At 33.1% G+C, this 12,605-nt stretch overlaps 1 protein-coding gene across 1 annotated transcript; it reads right to left on the bottom strand.

Moving 5' to 3' along the window:
- Positions 1 to 479: 479 nt before the first annotated feature.
- LOC133331426 (probable cytochrome P450 6g2) lies at positions 480 to 2,760 on the bottom strand. The gene is given in 4 exon segments (XM_061539816.1): positions 480 to 551; positions 553 to 770; positions 1,409 to 2,216; positions 2,284 to 2,760. Coding segments are annotated over 4 exon segments (1,575 nt in total).
- Between the last annotated feature and the right edge of the window lie 9,845 nt (positions 2,761 to 12,605).

Raw genomic sequence — 12,605 nt, 5'->3', positions numbered from 1 at the left:
TTGACCTCAATTCTAGGACAACAAAATTAGGAATTCCACATTTTGTACTGCCAATAAAATTGATATTGGACTGAATGGTAAACAATAACAATACTGGTTATGTTGGATATACGAGAAGTTATGCTGCACGTTAAATGCGAAATTATTTGAATAAATTATAGTGTGGAAGAGGTCGACAAACGTGAAATGAGGTATTTTAAAGAGCTGAACACGATGAAGCCGAACAGAACAATAACAATGAATAGACATAGACGAGCAGAAGGGAGTCTCATATAGACAAGGTGAAAAGAGTCAGTCATATAGTGATTAGTTATACACGAATTACACTAGCACGTCTCGACATATCTAAAGGAGGCTTCCAAGATGGTCATAGTGTCCATTTAAGCGTAGAAAATATTTTTAATATTGTGTTATATTTTTACTAAAAGTTATTTTTCTTATTTTTTATTAAAATATTTTTTTTTTCAAAATAATTTATTTCAATATTGTAATGGATCTCGTTGTACATTCAATACGATACCGCCTTCAGATTGTAATATCAATGCTTTCGGGATCCAATTTAATTCGATGAGGATTTTTTGGACTTAACGTCACGCGATGATTGCGTAAAAATTGCAAAGTCTCGCAACCTTTGTTTTGAAGATATGCAAAACGTTCTCCAATGCACGCATGCGGTCCAAGTCCAAATGGCATATAACTATAAGGTGTAATGTTTTTACGATTTTCAGGCGAAAATCGCTCTGGATTAAAGGTCTGTGGTTCCGGAAGTACTAAAAAGAAAAAGAAAAGAAACAATTAAATCTAATTAAGTATTGGTATATGATTCCACTTGGGAATATAATTAATTACAACAAGTAACAACGATGTTAAATTCGGCCCGGCCGAATGAGGATGACAATTAAAATATCTAAAATAAATGAGGCTCCTAGGAGAAAACTCATGTTATGATAGGACCTTGAACATACCGAAAAATTCGTAAGAAACAGATGGTTGAAATTCTCAAATATGGGACCTACCCGTAAACGTAGGTAATTATTAAATAATTTTTTGGGATCTTATGGTGGAGGATATAATAAAGCAGCTAGGGGTGTACAAAAACCGGATGCGTACCTTGGGTACATACAAAAGATGCTACGAAGTTTCTTATTGTAAGCTACAGTAATAAATATATGGATTTCAACCATACTGAACAAACATTCCTCCCTACTGATCCTGTCATGTTCATAAGATCAATGGACAGGGTGGATCCATACGAAGAAAAAACTAAATACACATAAATGAACATAATAAAATCCGAGATGCCAAAATAAAGTTTTTTTTTGTCGGAAAATTGAGTTATAATATTGAGAATGGGACGTTAATTTTATATGGGCACTATTTCAGAACCTGGAATCAATTGATATATAGCTTACCTTTGGATCCATGTGCAAAGCATATGCTGGTATATAGATGGGCATACCCTTTGGTATGCTAAAACTGCTAAACGGTTCCAACAAATAACTCTCATCTTTCTCCACAGTACATTCACGGTCCAAAAACGGCAACGGAGGATATAATCGCAAAGTTTCACTTATAACCATTTGCATATATTCCAACGATTCTATATTTCGCAATGTAAGTTTTCCACCACTATTTATCAATACGGTGCGCACCTCTTCTCGTACCCTTTCTTGAATTTCAGGATTTCGTGCCAATTCGTAGAGAGCGAAAGACATGGTAGCCGATGACGATTCAAAACCTGCTGTAAAGAAAATTGCTGCTTGGGCTACCAAAAGATCGCCGTCAAATTTCACCTCGCCATTTTTAGATGCGATGCATTTGGAACTGTTTTTAAATTCAATTAAAATATCGATGAGGTCATGACGTATCTTTCCAGATTTTTCCCTCTCGGCAACGACATAATTAAAGGTGGAACGTAGAAACTCTGTTTGTTCGTCAGGTACAACTTTGGCCCCGAAATAGGGAACCAAATGAGGAAGGAAGAAGACAACACTGAAATTAATGGCTCTACGTTTATTGAAACGAAATATTTCACGACCATTTCGTCTAAACTGGCCATTGGGATTTTCAAATGAGTTGGCTTGAACACCAAAGGCCACAGTGGCAATAACATCCGTAGTGTACAAGGCACAAAATTCCTTTAACTCCAATTCGAATTCGGGACTATCTGCAGAGGTAGAGAATTTCAGCAGATATTTATTCAGATTTTCACCAACCTTTAAAAGAAATAATTATTTTTATAAAACATGAAATATTTTTGGAATAGAATACCTTCTTACTCACCTCTGCTATTAACGGAAACATTTGTTTCAATTTACCACTGGTAAAAAACGGTGTCAACTTGAAGCGTATATCCTTCCACGCAGGATTTTTCAACATAAATAAATTCTGGGAACCCAAAGGATCTCCTTCGATATCAGAACAGGAAAAACGATTGCTGAACTTGGGAAAATCTCTGACTAAAATCCGTTTAATAAGTTCAGGTTCACGCAGTAATATGGCCGGTCGATAAAACACATAAATTCCCACAAATGGTTTGTCCTCCGCCTTGGGATGATTATAAAATTCCTCAATTACCTTGGCAGAAGGTTCAGCCATACTAAGTATTTTACCCAAATTACCAACCAACGGTAGAGGTGTGATTTGCGGCACATTGTGACGTATCCAGTAGTTGTGTAAATAATTCAAATAAATCCATAACACCGGTGCCGTCAAACAAAATAAGGGAACAGTAACAGGGACCGTAAGTTCCGACCACATTGCTGCGAAGTGTAATGCAAACTGGCACTACCCTGAAAATATATATAACAATGTGTTGTCAAACATGGCGCATCCTCTTGAAATATTTTTAGATATAAATAATTAATACTAAAATATGCATAGAGAGGTCATTTTGGTTCATGCCGCTATTTGTTTAAAATATTTTTAGAAAATTTTGTTTGAAATTATCAAAACATAAAAATGCTCATAAATATCAATGAATACAATAAATATAATTTTTTGGAAAAAAAAACAGAAATATTTTCTGCTATTTATAATATATGAGCAATATTTATAATTTTTGACATAAAAAATATATGTTATTCTTCATATTGTGACGTAGTCCATAGTTGTTGAACTGCAAAAAACGATATATTTCATGGCGTTGTACAGCAACTTACAGTGTTAGGTGATGAGTTTACTGTAGAGTAATCTGACGAAGTGACGAAGATTTTGATGTCACTCTGGGCTAGAATGATTGCGCTACGTCGATTGAGAGCTCTTCGAGCCAAATAAACATCAACAAAATTTACGAAGGATGATATTAATAATGTCATTCGCAACGCTAGGTTGGTCCTTGAGATTGGAAATGTAAATATCAGCAGAGGGGATTCCATGAAAAGCAGTTATAATATCACCGGAACTATTTAACCCCTACTTTATGGACTACATTATACCCTTCACCCACTTTGGGTACATACAAGAGATGCTCACATGTACAATATCATTTAGATGGAATAGACATAGACATCTTTGGTGGACCATTGAAATGGAATCGGACGAAATTAATTGCGTGAAGTACATAGATATTTGAACTGAATTAAAACTACCCATACAATATGTGAAAAATACTCTATGCTATATTCCATGTAAAGCGAGCAGACATAGACTCCTCCATTTGCACCATTTTCTAAAGCTCAACCGATTTCAAACTTAGCATTATAAATTAAATACTCGCTGCTAAATTTCGTGAATACAAAACTTGGCATATATCAATCCAGACCTAATTCAGTACTCTGTGTAAAATTTTGTCTCAATCGGACTAATGTTGAGAGTTTAGTGCACCATTTATAAATAATCAGATGAATCCTATTTTCTTAAATTTCCGACCCGATTTTCTTGAAACATGGCACATGTCATTCTAGACTCAATTCAATGCACTATGTAAAATTTCGTGCAAAACGAAAGATATATATGGACTTTGGTGCATCATTTACATAAAATCGGACGAATATATATATATATATATCTGAACCGATTTTCACGAAACTTAGCATCATTCTCGACCTAATTCAGTACCCAATGCCAAATATCGTTCAAATCGAAATATATATAGGGACATTGGTGCACCATTTACCTAAAATCGGACGAAAATATATATGGGAGCTATATCTAAGTCTGACCCAATTTTCTCGAAACTTGACACACGTCATTCTAGACTCAATTTCGCAAACTATGCAAAATTTCGTGCAAATCGAAAGATATATAGGAACTTTAGTGCACCATTTACCTAAAATCGGACGAAAATACATATGGGAGCTATATCTATATCTGAACCGATTTTCAAGGAAAAATTATTCTGAACCGAATTCAGTACCCTATGCCAAATTTCGTCCAAACCGGAAGATATACAGGGAATTTGGTGCACCATTTACATTAAATCGGACGAAAATATATATGGGAGCTATATCTAAATCAGAACCGATTTTTCCCAATTTCAAGGGTTCGTCCTTGGGCCAAATAAATGAGCTGTGCCAAATTTCATCCAATTCGTATCATACATACCTGTACTTTGTTTACAATTTAACATCGACAGACAGACGGACGGACATGCATAAATCGACTCAGAAAGTGATTCTATGCATATTCCCAAAAGGAACCATGTGTCTATCTCGTTTATGTAAGGATATGTACATTGCGGTGTACAAAATTTTAATCAATATTATTAAACACATCAATTGTTTGAAATCTAGATTATGTTTAGACCAAATTGTATTCCCCATTATTATGTTATTACGTTTATCGTTTTCTTCAATATTGAACATTTGTGAGGGATTACCAGAACAAGTGGGCTGATGTTTAGTCTTCCAAATTGGAATCAAATTATTCACTTTATAATTTTTAACCAAATATTGGATTTTTGCATATTTGCATATTTTTTAATAATGAAGATATCGAAATTCTGATTGGACACAAATTCGTTTCAAAGGATTTAGAATTATTTGAAGGGTTCATATTTTTTAATTTTTTGCATATTTGCATATTTTGCATATGCACGAATGAAATGTGAAACAATATATTATTTCTACGATTTATGAAAACGGCTATGCAAAAAATATGCAAAATATGCAAAAAATATGCAAAATATGCAAAAAATATTTAGCAAAATATATGCAAAATATGCAAAAAATATGCAAAATATGCAAAATATATGCAAAATATGCAAAAAATATGCAAAATATGCTAGGTCGATATGCAATAAATATGCAAAATATATGCATAAAATATGCAAAATATATGCTAAAATATGCAAAAATATGCAAAAAATATGCACGGTATGCTAGGTCGATATGCGATAAATATGCAAAATATATGCAAAAAATATGCACGGTATGCTAGGTCGATATGCTATAAATATGCAAAAATATGCAAAATATGCAAAAATATGCAGAATATGCAAAACTATGCAAAATATGGAAAAATATGCAAATATATGCAAAATATGCAAAATATGGAAAAATATGCAAAATATGCAAAAATATGCAAAATATATGCAAAATATGCAAAATATGCAAAATATATGCAAAATATGCAAAATATGCAAAATATGCAAACATATGCAAAATATGCAAAATAAAAATATGCAAAATATGCAAAATATGCAAAAATATGCAAAATATGCAAAATATATGCAAAATATGCAAAATATGCAAAAATATGCAAAATATATGCAAAATATATGCAAAATATGCAAAATATGCAAAATATGCAAAAATATGCAAAATATGCAAACATATGCAAAATATGCAAAAATATGCAAACATATGCAAAATATGCAAAAATATGCAAAATATGCAAAAATATGCAAAATATATGCAAAATATGCAAAATATGCAAAATATGCAAAAATATGCAAAAATATGCAAAATATATGCAAAATATGCAAACATATGCAAAATATGCAAAATATGCAAAAATATGCAAAATATGCAAAAATATGCAAAATATGCAAAAATATGCAAAATATATGCAAACATATGCAAAATATACAAAAAAATATGCACGGTATGCTAGGTCGATATGCGAGAAATATGCAAAAAATATGAAAAATATAGGCAAAAATATGTATGCAAATATGAGCAACATATTTCACATATGCAATCATTTTAATCAAAAAAAAAAAAAAATTCAGGGTAGTTTTCGAATTTGTGTGCTTTCTTTATTTTTAACCTATAGAAATCTAATTGTGTATGTATGCGTTTCATGAATCAACTGTTAGATTTTTGGGGCATTATGAAAAATTTGCTAAATATATGTATAAAACATGCAAACATATATAACCTTTATATGGCGATATACTAAAACGTGGACCGATATATCCCATTTCCAATACCAAACATCCTAGGAGTAATAATAATATATGTGCAAAATTTCAAAGTTCTATCTTTAATATTGCGACCTAGCATACCGTGCATATATTTTGCATATTTTGCATATTTTTGCATATTTTGCATATTTTTGCATATGTTTGCATATTTTGCATATTTTGCATATTTTGCATATTTTTGCATATTTTGCATATTTTTGCATATTTTGCATATTTTTGCATATTTTTGCATATTTTTGCATATTTTTGCATATTTTGCATATTTTTGCATATTTTGCATATTTTTGCATATTTTGCATATTTTTGCATATTTTGCATATTTTTGCATATTTTGCATATTTTTGCATATGTTTGCATATTTTGCATATGTTTGCATATTTTTGCATATTTTTGCATATTTTGCATATTTTTGCATATTTTTGCATATTTTGCATATTTTTGCATATGTTTGCATATTTTGCATATATTTTGCATATATTTTTGCATATTTTTGCATATGTTTGCATATTTTGCATATTTTGCATATTTTTGCATATTTTGCATATTTTGCATATTTTTGCATATTTTGCATATTTTTGCATATTTTGCATATATTTTGCATATTTTTGCATATTTTGCATATTTTGCATATGTTTGCATATTTTGCATATTTTTGCATATTTTGCATATTTTGCATATTTTGCATATTTTTGCATATTTTGCATATTTTGCATATTTTTGCATATTTTGCATATTTTGCATATTTTTGCATATTTTGCATATTTTGCATATTTTTGCATATTTTTGCATATTTTGCATATTTTTGCATATTTTGCATATCGACAATGCATATTTTGTATATTTTTTGCATATATTTATCGCATATCGACCTAGCATACCGTGCATATTTTTTGCATATTTTGCATATTTTTGCATATTTTGCATATTTTTTGCATATTTTGCATATTTTTTGCATATTTTGCATATTTTTTGCATATTTTGCATATTTTTTGCATATATTTTGCATATTTTTTGCATATATTTTGCATATTTTTTGCATATTTTTTGCATATTTTTGACATGACCCCAAATATCGATCAATTAAAGCATGAAACGCCTAAATACAAAATTTGAGTCCAATCGGATAAAGCATAAAAAATATGCAAAAATCCGAGGTCTAGCAATAACTAAATGGTCAAATGCTTACTGACCACAATGAAGGACACTAAAGTAATGGGCTTGGCCCAATGAAGTTAAATACCTTTTTGTTAAAAGAATTAAGGTGCGACATTCAGTACATGTTAGATGACATTTTGAAATAATATGCATATTTTACATGTCCATTATCACTCTCAGAATATGTTAAGAAGCGTGGGAACATTTTTTTTAACGTCCACCATAGTATTAGTAGGGTATATTAATTTTGTCATACCGTTTGTAACTTATCGAAATATTTATTTCCGACCCTATAAAGTTACATATTATGGATCAGGGTAAAATTCTAAGACTATATAGCCATGTCAGTCTGTTGTAATCACGGTATCTTCTTAGGGAATTGAGATAGGGTGCTAAAATTTTACATATGGTTGCCTTTTGTCTGTCAGGAAGTCAAGTTCGGCCAAAGTTTTTAAGGTTTTAGGTATTTTGGGGTATATTGAAGGCGTTATTCTACCGGATTTACTGTGATTCGTCAAATTGGATTTTTATTGGGTACAAGATCTCTATACTGAAAGTTATCAATATCGCTTCACTTTTTCGGGTAGCCCCCATATAAAAATACCCCCAAATAGTAGGTATAATGTGGTTGTAATTTGATACTTTGGATTGTTCTTTGATACGAAAGCTCTCTACTAATAATTATCAATATCGGTACACTTTATAGAGTATAACAGTACCCACAAATTTTCGGTATTTTGGTGGTTTAAACTGGTTTCGCTGTAATTTGGTAACAAATCTCCCTACAGAAATGATTAATATTCGGCCTATTCGGCCCGGGGAGTCCCCACACATCCCCTGTTTATATTCTCCACCACAGTCTGGATAGTAAATAAAATTAATTTTTCCGTTTGTAATAATCATTTCCTATATAGTATATATATTCTTGATCAGCGTAAAAATCTACGGCGCTGTCCGTCTCCTCTAAATGAGGAGTGGAGACCATATAACGGTCTCCACAATTTTAAGTATTTTAGGTGATTTTATCGCATTTTCGACCGAATTCGCTGTAGTTTAGTACTTTGAGTTTTTATTGGGCAACAAATGTCTAACCAGTGAGCGGAGCAGTATAGTCGGACGGGGCCGACCATATGATACCCTACACAACTACCACGAAAAGCACACTTTCGGCGGTTCTATATTCTGAGCCTGGGCTATATTTCGTGATATTTGCACCCTTCGTACTGATTATAGATCAACAACTCCTATTTCTAAGTCTTGCATATTTTCCAAAATGTTTTTTCTTGAAGTGAATTTTTACGCCATACAATAAAAAATTGGCTACTTTAGGTTTTGGTTGATTTGACCCTCGGAAAATTGACCGATCATCATCTAAACAGCCGCTCTAAGTATTTGGTCAGATCCCCTTCACCTTGTAAAATATATGATGTTCTGTATATAAATGCCTCTAGAGCGACTAGAAAATCTGACAGAATTAAAGTTTTTCGGTTCATTGCACCCCCTGATGAAATCTCAACTTCACCGAAAACTATAAGCGTCCTCCTTGTCCATAATCGGAACTTTATGTTCAATTTCAAAGCGATCAGCGCGACATTTCCGTCCTCTAATGGAGTAATAGTAATAATATGCACATAGTCACCTTTACTTAATTACGTATAACTCCCGCATCGGAGTACATACAACCATATAATTGGTATCAATTTGAAGGTCAACAATTCATCTTGGACATACTATCAACATCTCGAGTATATGTCCTTCAGGAGCAAGTATATACGCCCCAGAATAAAAATTTTGTAATTTTTCACACAAAAGTCAGTGTCCATTTAACCCGCTAATTATTGACCGATCTTTATCAAAACAGGCATGCTTATTCTTAGGCCCGATCCCCTTCTTTATGTAAAATTTCACCATGTTCGGACCATAACTGCGGCCTCTGCAGCCATCAGAAAAACCGACGAAAATTTAGTATTTGGTCCATTTCATCCCCTCAATATTAACCGATCTTTATCAAAAACAATAGGGGTCTTCATTGGCCAGAACCCATCCTACATGTAAAATTTCGTGAAGATTGGTCCATAACTGTGGCCTGTATCGTGTTTACAAATTATAATGGACAGACGGACGGACACACATGTCTAGATCAACTCAGCTAGTTGAGATATGACGATCGGTATACTTAAAGGTGGGTCTAGGACCAATATTTCGCGGCGTTACAAACTTTTGGGGCTGCACAAAGCTATAATACCCTGACAACATAGTTGTGTAGGTTATAAAAATTATAAATATAATAATTTTCTGGATTTTGAAGGTTTTAAGAGCGTCTTTCAGGGGAATTCGCTGTATTTTGGTATTTTGTATGCTAGCAAATCTCCCTCGCAAAAATTAATAATCTTCACCCCCCTTATAACCGTTTTCCATCATAGTAGGGGTCATATTCCGTACGTGAAATTGTCAGTTTATACCCTACAAAGTAGGGAATTCTAAGACGATTTAGCCGATTTAGTCATCTCTTTTAATCATTCTACCTTCGGAGGATGTCGTGATAAAAAAACTAGAACTTTAGGTTTGAGAATGAAGGCCTAGTCACTCATTTAAGCATAGCACATCATGTAATGATAATTCTAAATGTTTGGTCCCACTTTTCATATTCAACCAACACCCACCCCTACAAAAATTAAATTCTGTGTACGTTGGTGATGCACTCATATAACTTTGCCCTTTATATTGCAGTATAGTATACGCATGTTCCACAATACGTTCCACGTTTTACGAAATATTTTCTTCAAAACTTGCTGAAATTTGTATTTGGTGTACATTATGGATTACAAGAAAAGCTTGGTACGATTGTCGGTATAGGTATAATTTTTGGTATGTTCTAACTAATTTATGTTTTAACTAATTTATTTCTCATGTTAAGGATTGACCCCATATAATAGCATTTCACCATAGTATGGGTATATTCTGAACTCGAAATTGTCAGTTTATATCCTGCAAAGTATGGAGTTCTATGACAATTTAACCATTTCTGTCTGTCTGTACATCTATTGTTATCATACTGTCTTCGGAAGAAACTGAAATGAGCTATATCGGCCCATAATTGGGCACATTTCCCATACAATGCTACTCCCAGATTTTCTAAATATTTAGCGAAGTAAAGAATCGATACACAAAACTGAAAGGTTCGAAAATGAGGTGTGTCTGTCGACATTTAGGCATCGACCCTCACAGAATTATACCTCCCAATATTCGGTATTTCCTACCAGATGCAATCAATATTGGCCCCATTTATGTATAGCATCATAAGTTAAAAATAGTTAAGTTCGGGCCAAGCCGAACGATGTCAGGAAATGGACGTATTTTGAACATTTTCTGCATATTAATCGAATCATGTGAACTGAAATAAAAACTTCAAAGTCTTTTTTCTCAAAGTAACATTATTTATGTTGAGACCTACTCGAAAACTACTGTACCATTGACCATATATTCATATGATTTTATTCGACGGACCTTGGACCCATGTGAAAAAACTCTAGAAACATTGTTTATAGCCACACAATTTGTGACATACCAGTTTTTATTCGTCCATGTAAGATGTATATTGGACCTATGCGAAAATTCTTTACGTTAGTAATAAAATGTTATTCTAAATAGATAACTATAAGTGACTATTCTGTTTCCTTGTGATACAAACAAAAAGCAGAAAAATCACAGTGAAGGGTCTACAAAATCCAATTCCATTGTCTCATTAACCCCAATCAAGTAACCTACGAAACAGTAATAGGTTTTTCAGCACCAAAAATCCACCCTCGTCGTCCAAATCAACTTGTAATAAACTTCGATCGATTGAACCCACATCAACACCAAAAACAACTTTTGAACTCCGACCAAACAAAATTTGGTCATTTAATTTGAAAAACATAGTTATTAACCGGTCGATACCAACTGCTGTTGGGTTCGTTAGTTGCAGCTGTTAGCGTTGATATTGTCGCTACCGCTGTTATTACGTTTTATTATTTTCATTTTGGGAGGGGATGCAAAGGGTGTAACAACAAACAACATTACTTAAATATATTGAATTTTTGTGCAAGCATGTTTAGCCTTTAGCTGGGCTAGCTGGTTCGCTGCTGTTACTGCTGCGGCATGCAACATTTCCAAATCAACAACTTGTTTGTGTTTTTATTTCTTTGACGGTTACTAAAATAGTTTTCAATAACGATCGCAATAGAATGTGGCCGAAAATAAGCGTTTAATATGGCACACTTTTAATTTGTTAGCACCACCAACAATGTCTTAGTTACCCAATTTTCCAAACAAGAGGAGAAAAAAACCGAACGAAATCAATTGCCAAATTTTAACAACCTTGCATTCGTCTATGGACACGAATCACTAGTTGATTGGCATGAGATTAAATGGATTAAACAAAATGCATTGTCGACTCTAACGACTAGCACGCTTAAGTTATGACCATTTCTGGTCGGCGGCAGTAGCATATGCAACTCATTGGCATTGTCTGTCTGTCTGCCCAGATTTATGCTGTCATGCCATGTCTAAAAATAAATCAATTTTTTTACTTTTCTTTGCAACCTTTTACGTCAAACGTAGCAGCAGTGTACAGCACCTTCTTGACTCCCACGCAATGTAAATACTCAACTCAATGACGACCACAAATGGCTGAGGAAACCAAACAAACAAAAAAGCAAACCGCGGAAAATTTGTGCAGAATTTTAATTGGTTGTCGATTGGGTCGATGATTGAAAGGCATTTAATTAATATTTACAGGAGGACATTATGTAAATTTAATTGTGACGCGAAAAAATGAAAGAAAATAGCCAACAGGTTGGTTCGTTGGTTGATTGGCCGCTTGCTTAAAATGGCGGTGGGCGGACACTGAAATGTTGCACAGACCACCCTTTATGGTTTCGATTTAAATGAAATAAATGCAATATAATAATTCCTAACGTCTCTATATGCCACTTACGAAGTCATTCTATACGGTCAATTGCATTTCATTTTCATGAAAAAGCCACATAGTAAATCGCTCCAGTGGAGTTGAACATTTGTTCGATGTGGAACAATTTAATGA

The sequence above is a fragment of the Musca vetustissima genome, unplaced genomic scaffold, assembly GCF_032173495.1.
Source record: "Musca vetustissima isolate MV318-11 ecotype Yass unplaced genomic scaffold, APGP_CSIRO_Mvet_v1 utg51943, whole genome shotgun sequence".
Lineage (NCBI taxonomy): Eukaryota > Metazoa > Arthropoda > Insecta > Diptera > Muscidae > Musca > Musca vetustissima.
This window is presented reverse-complemented; position numbering and strand designations above follow the sequence as displayed.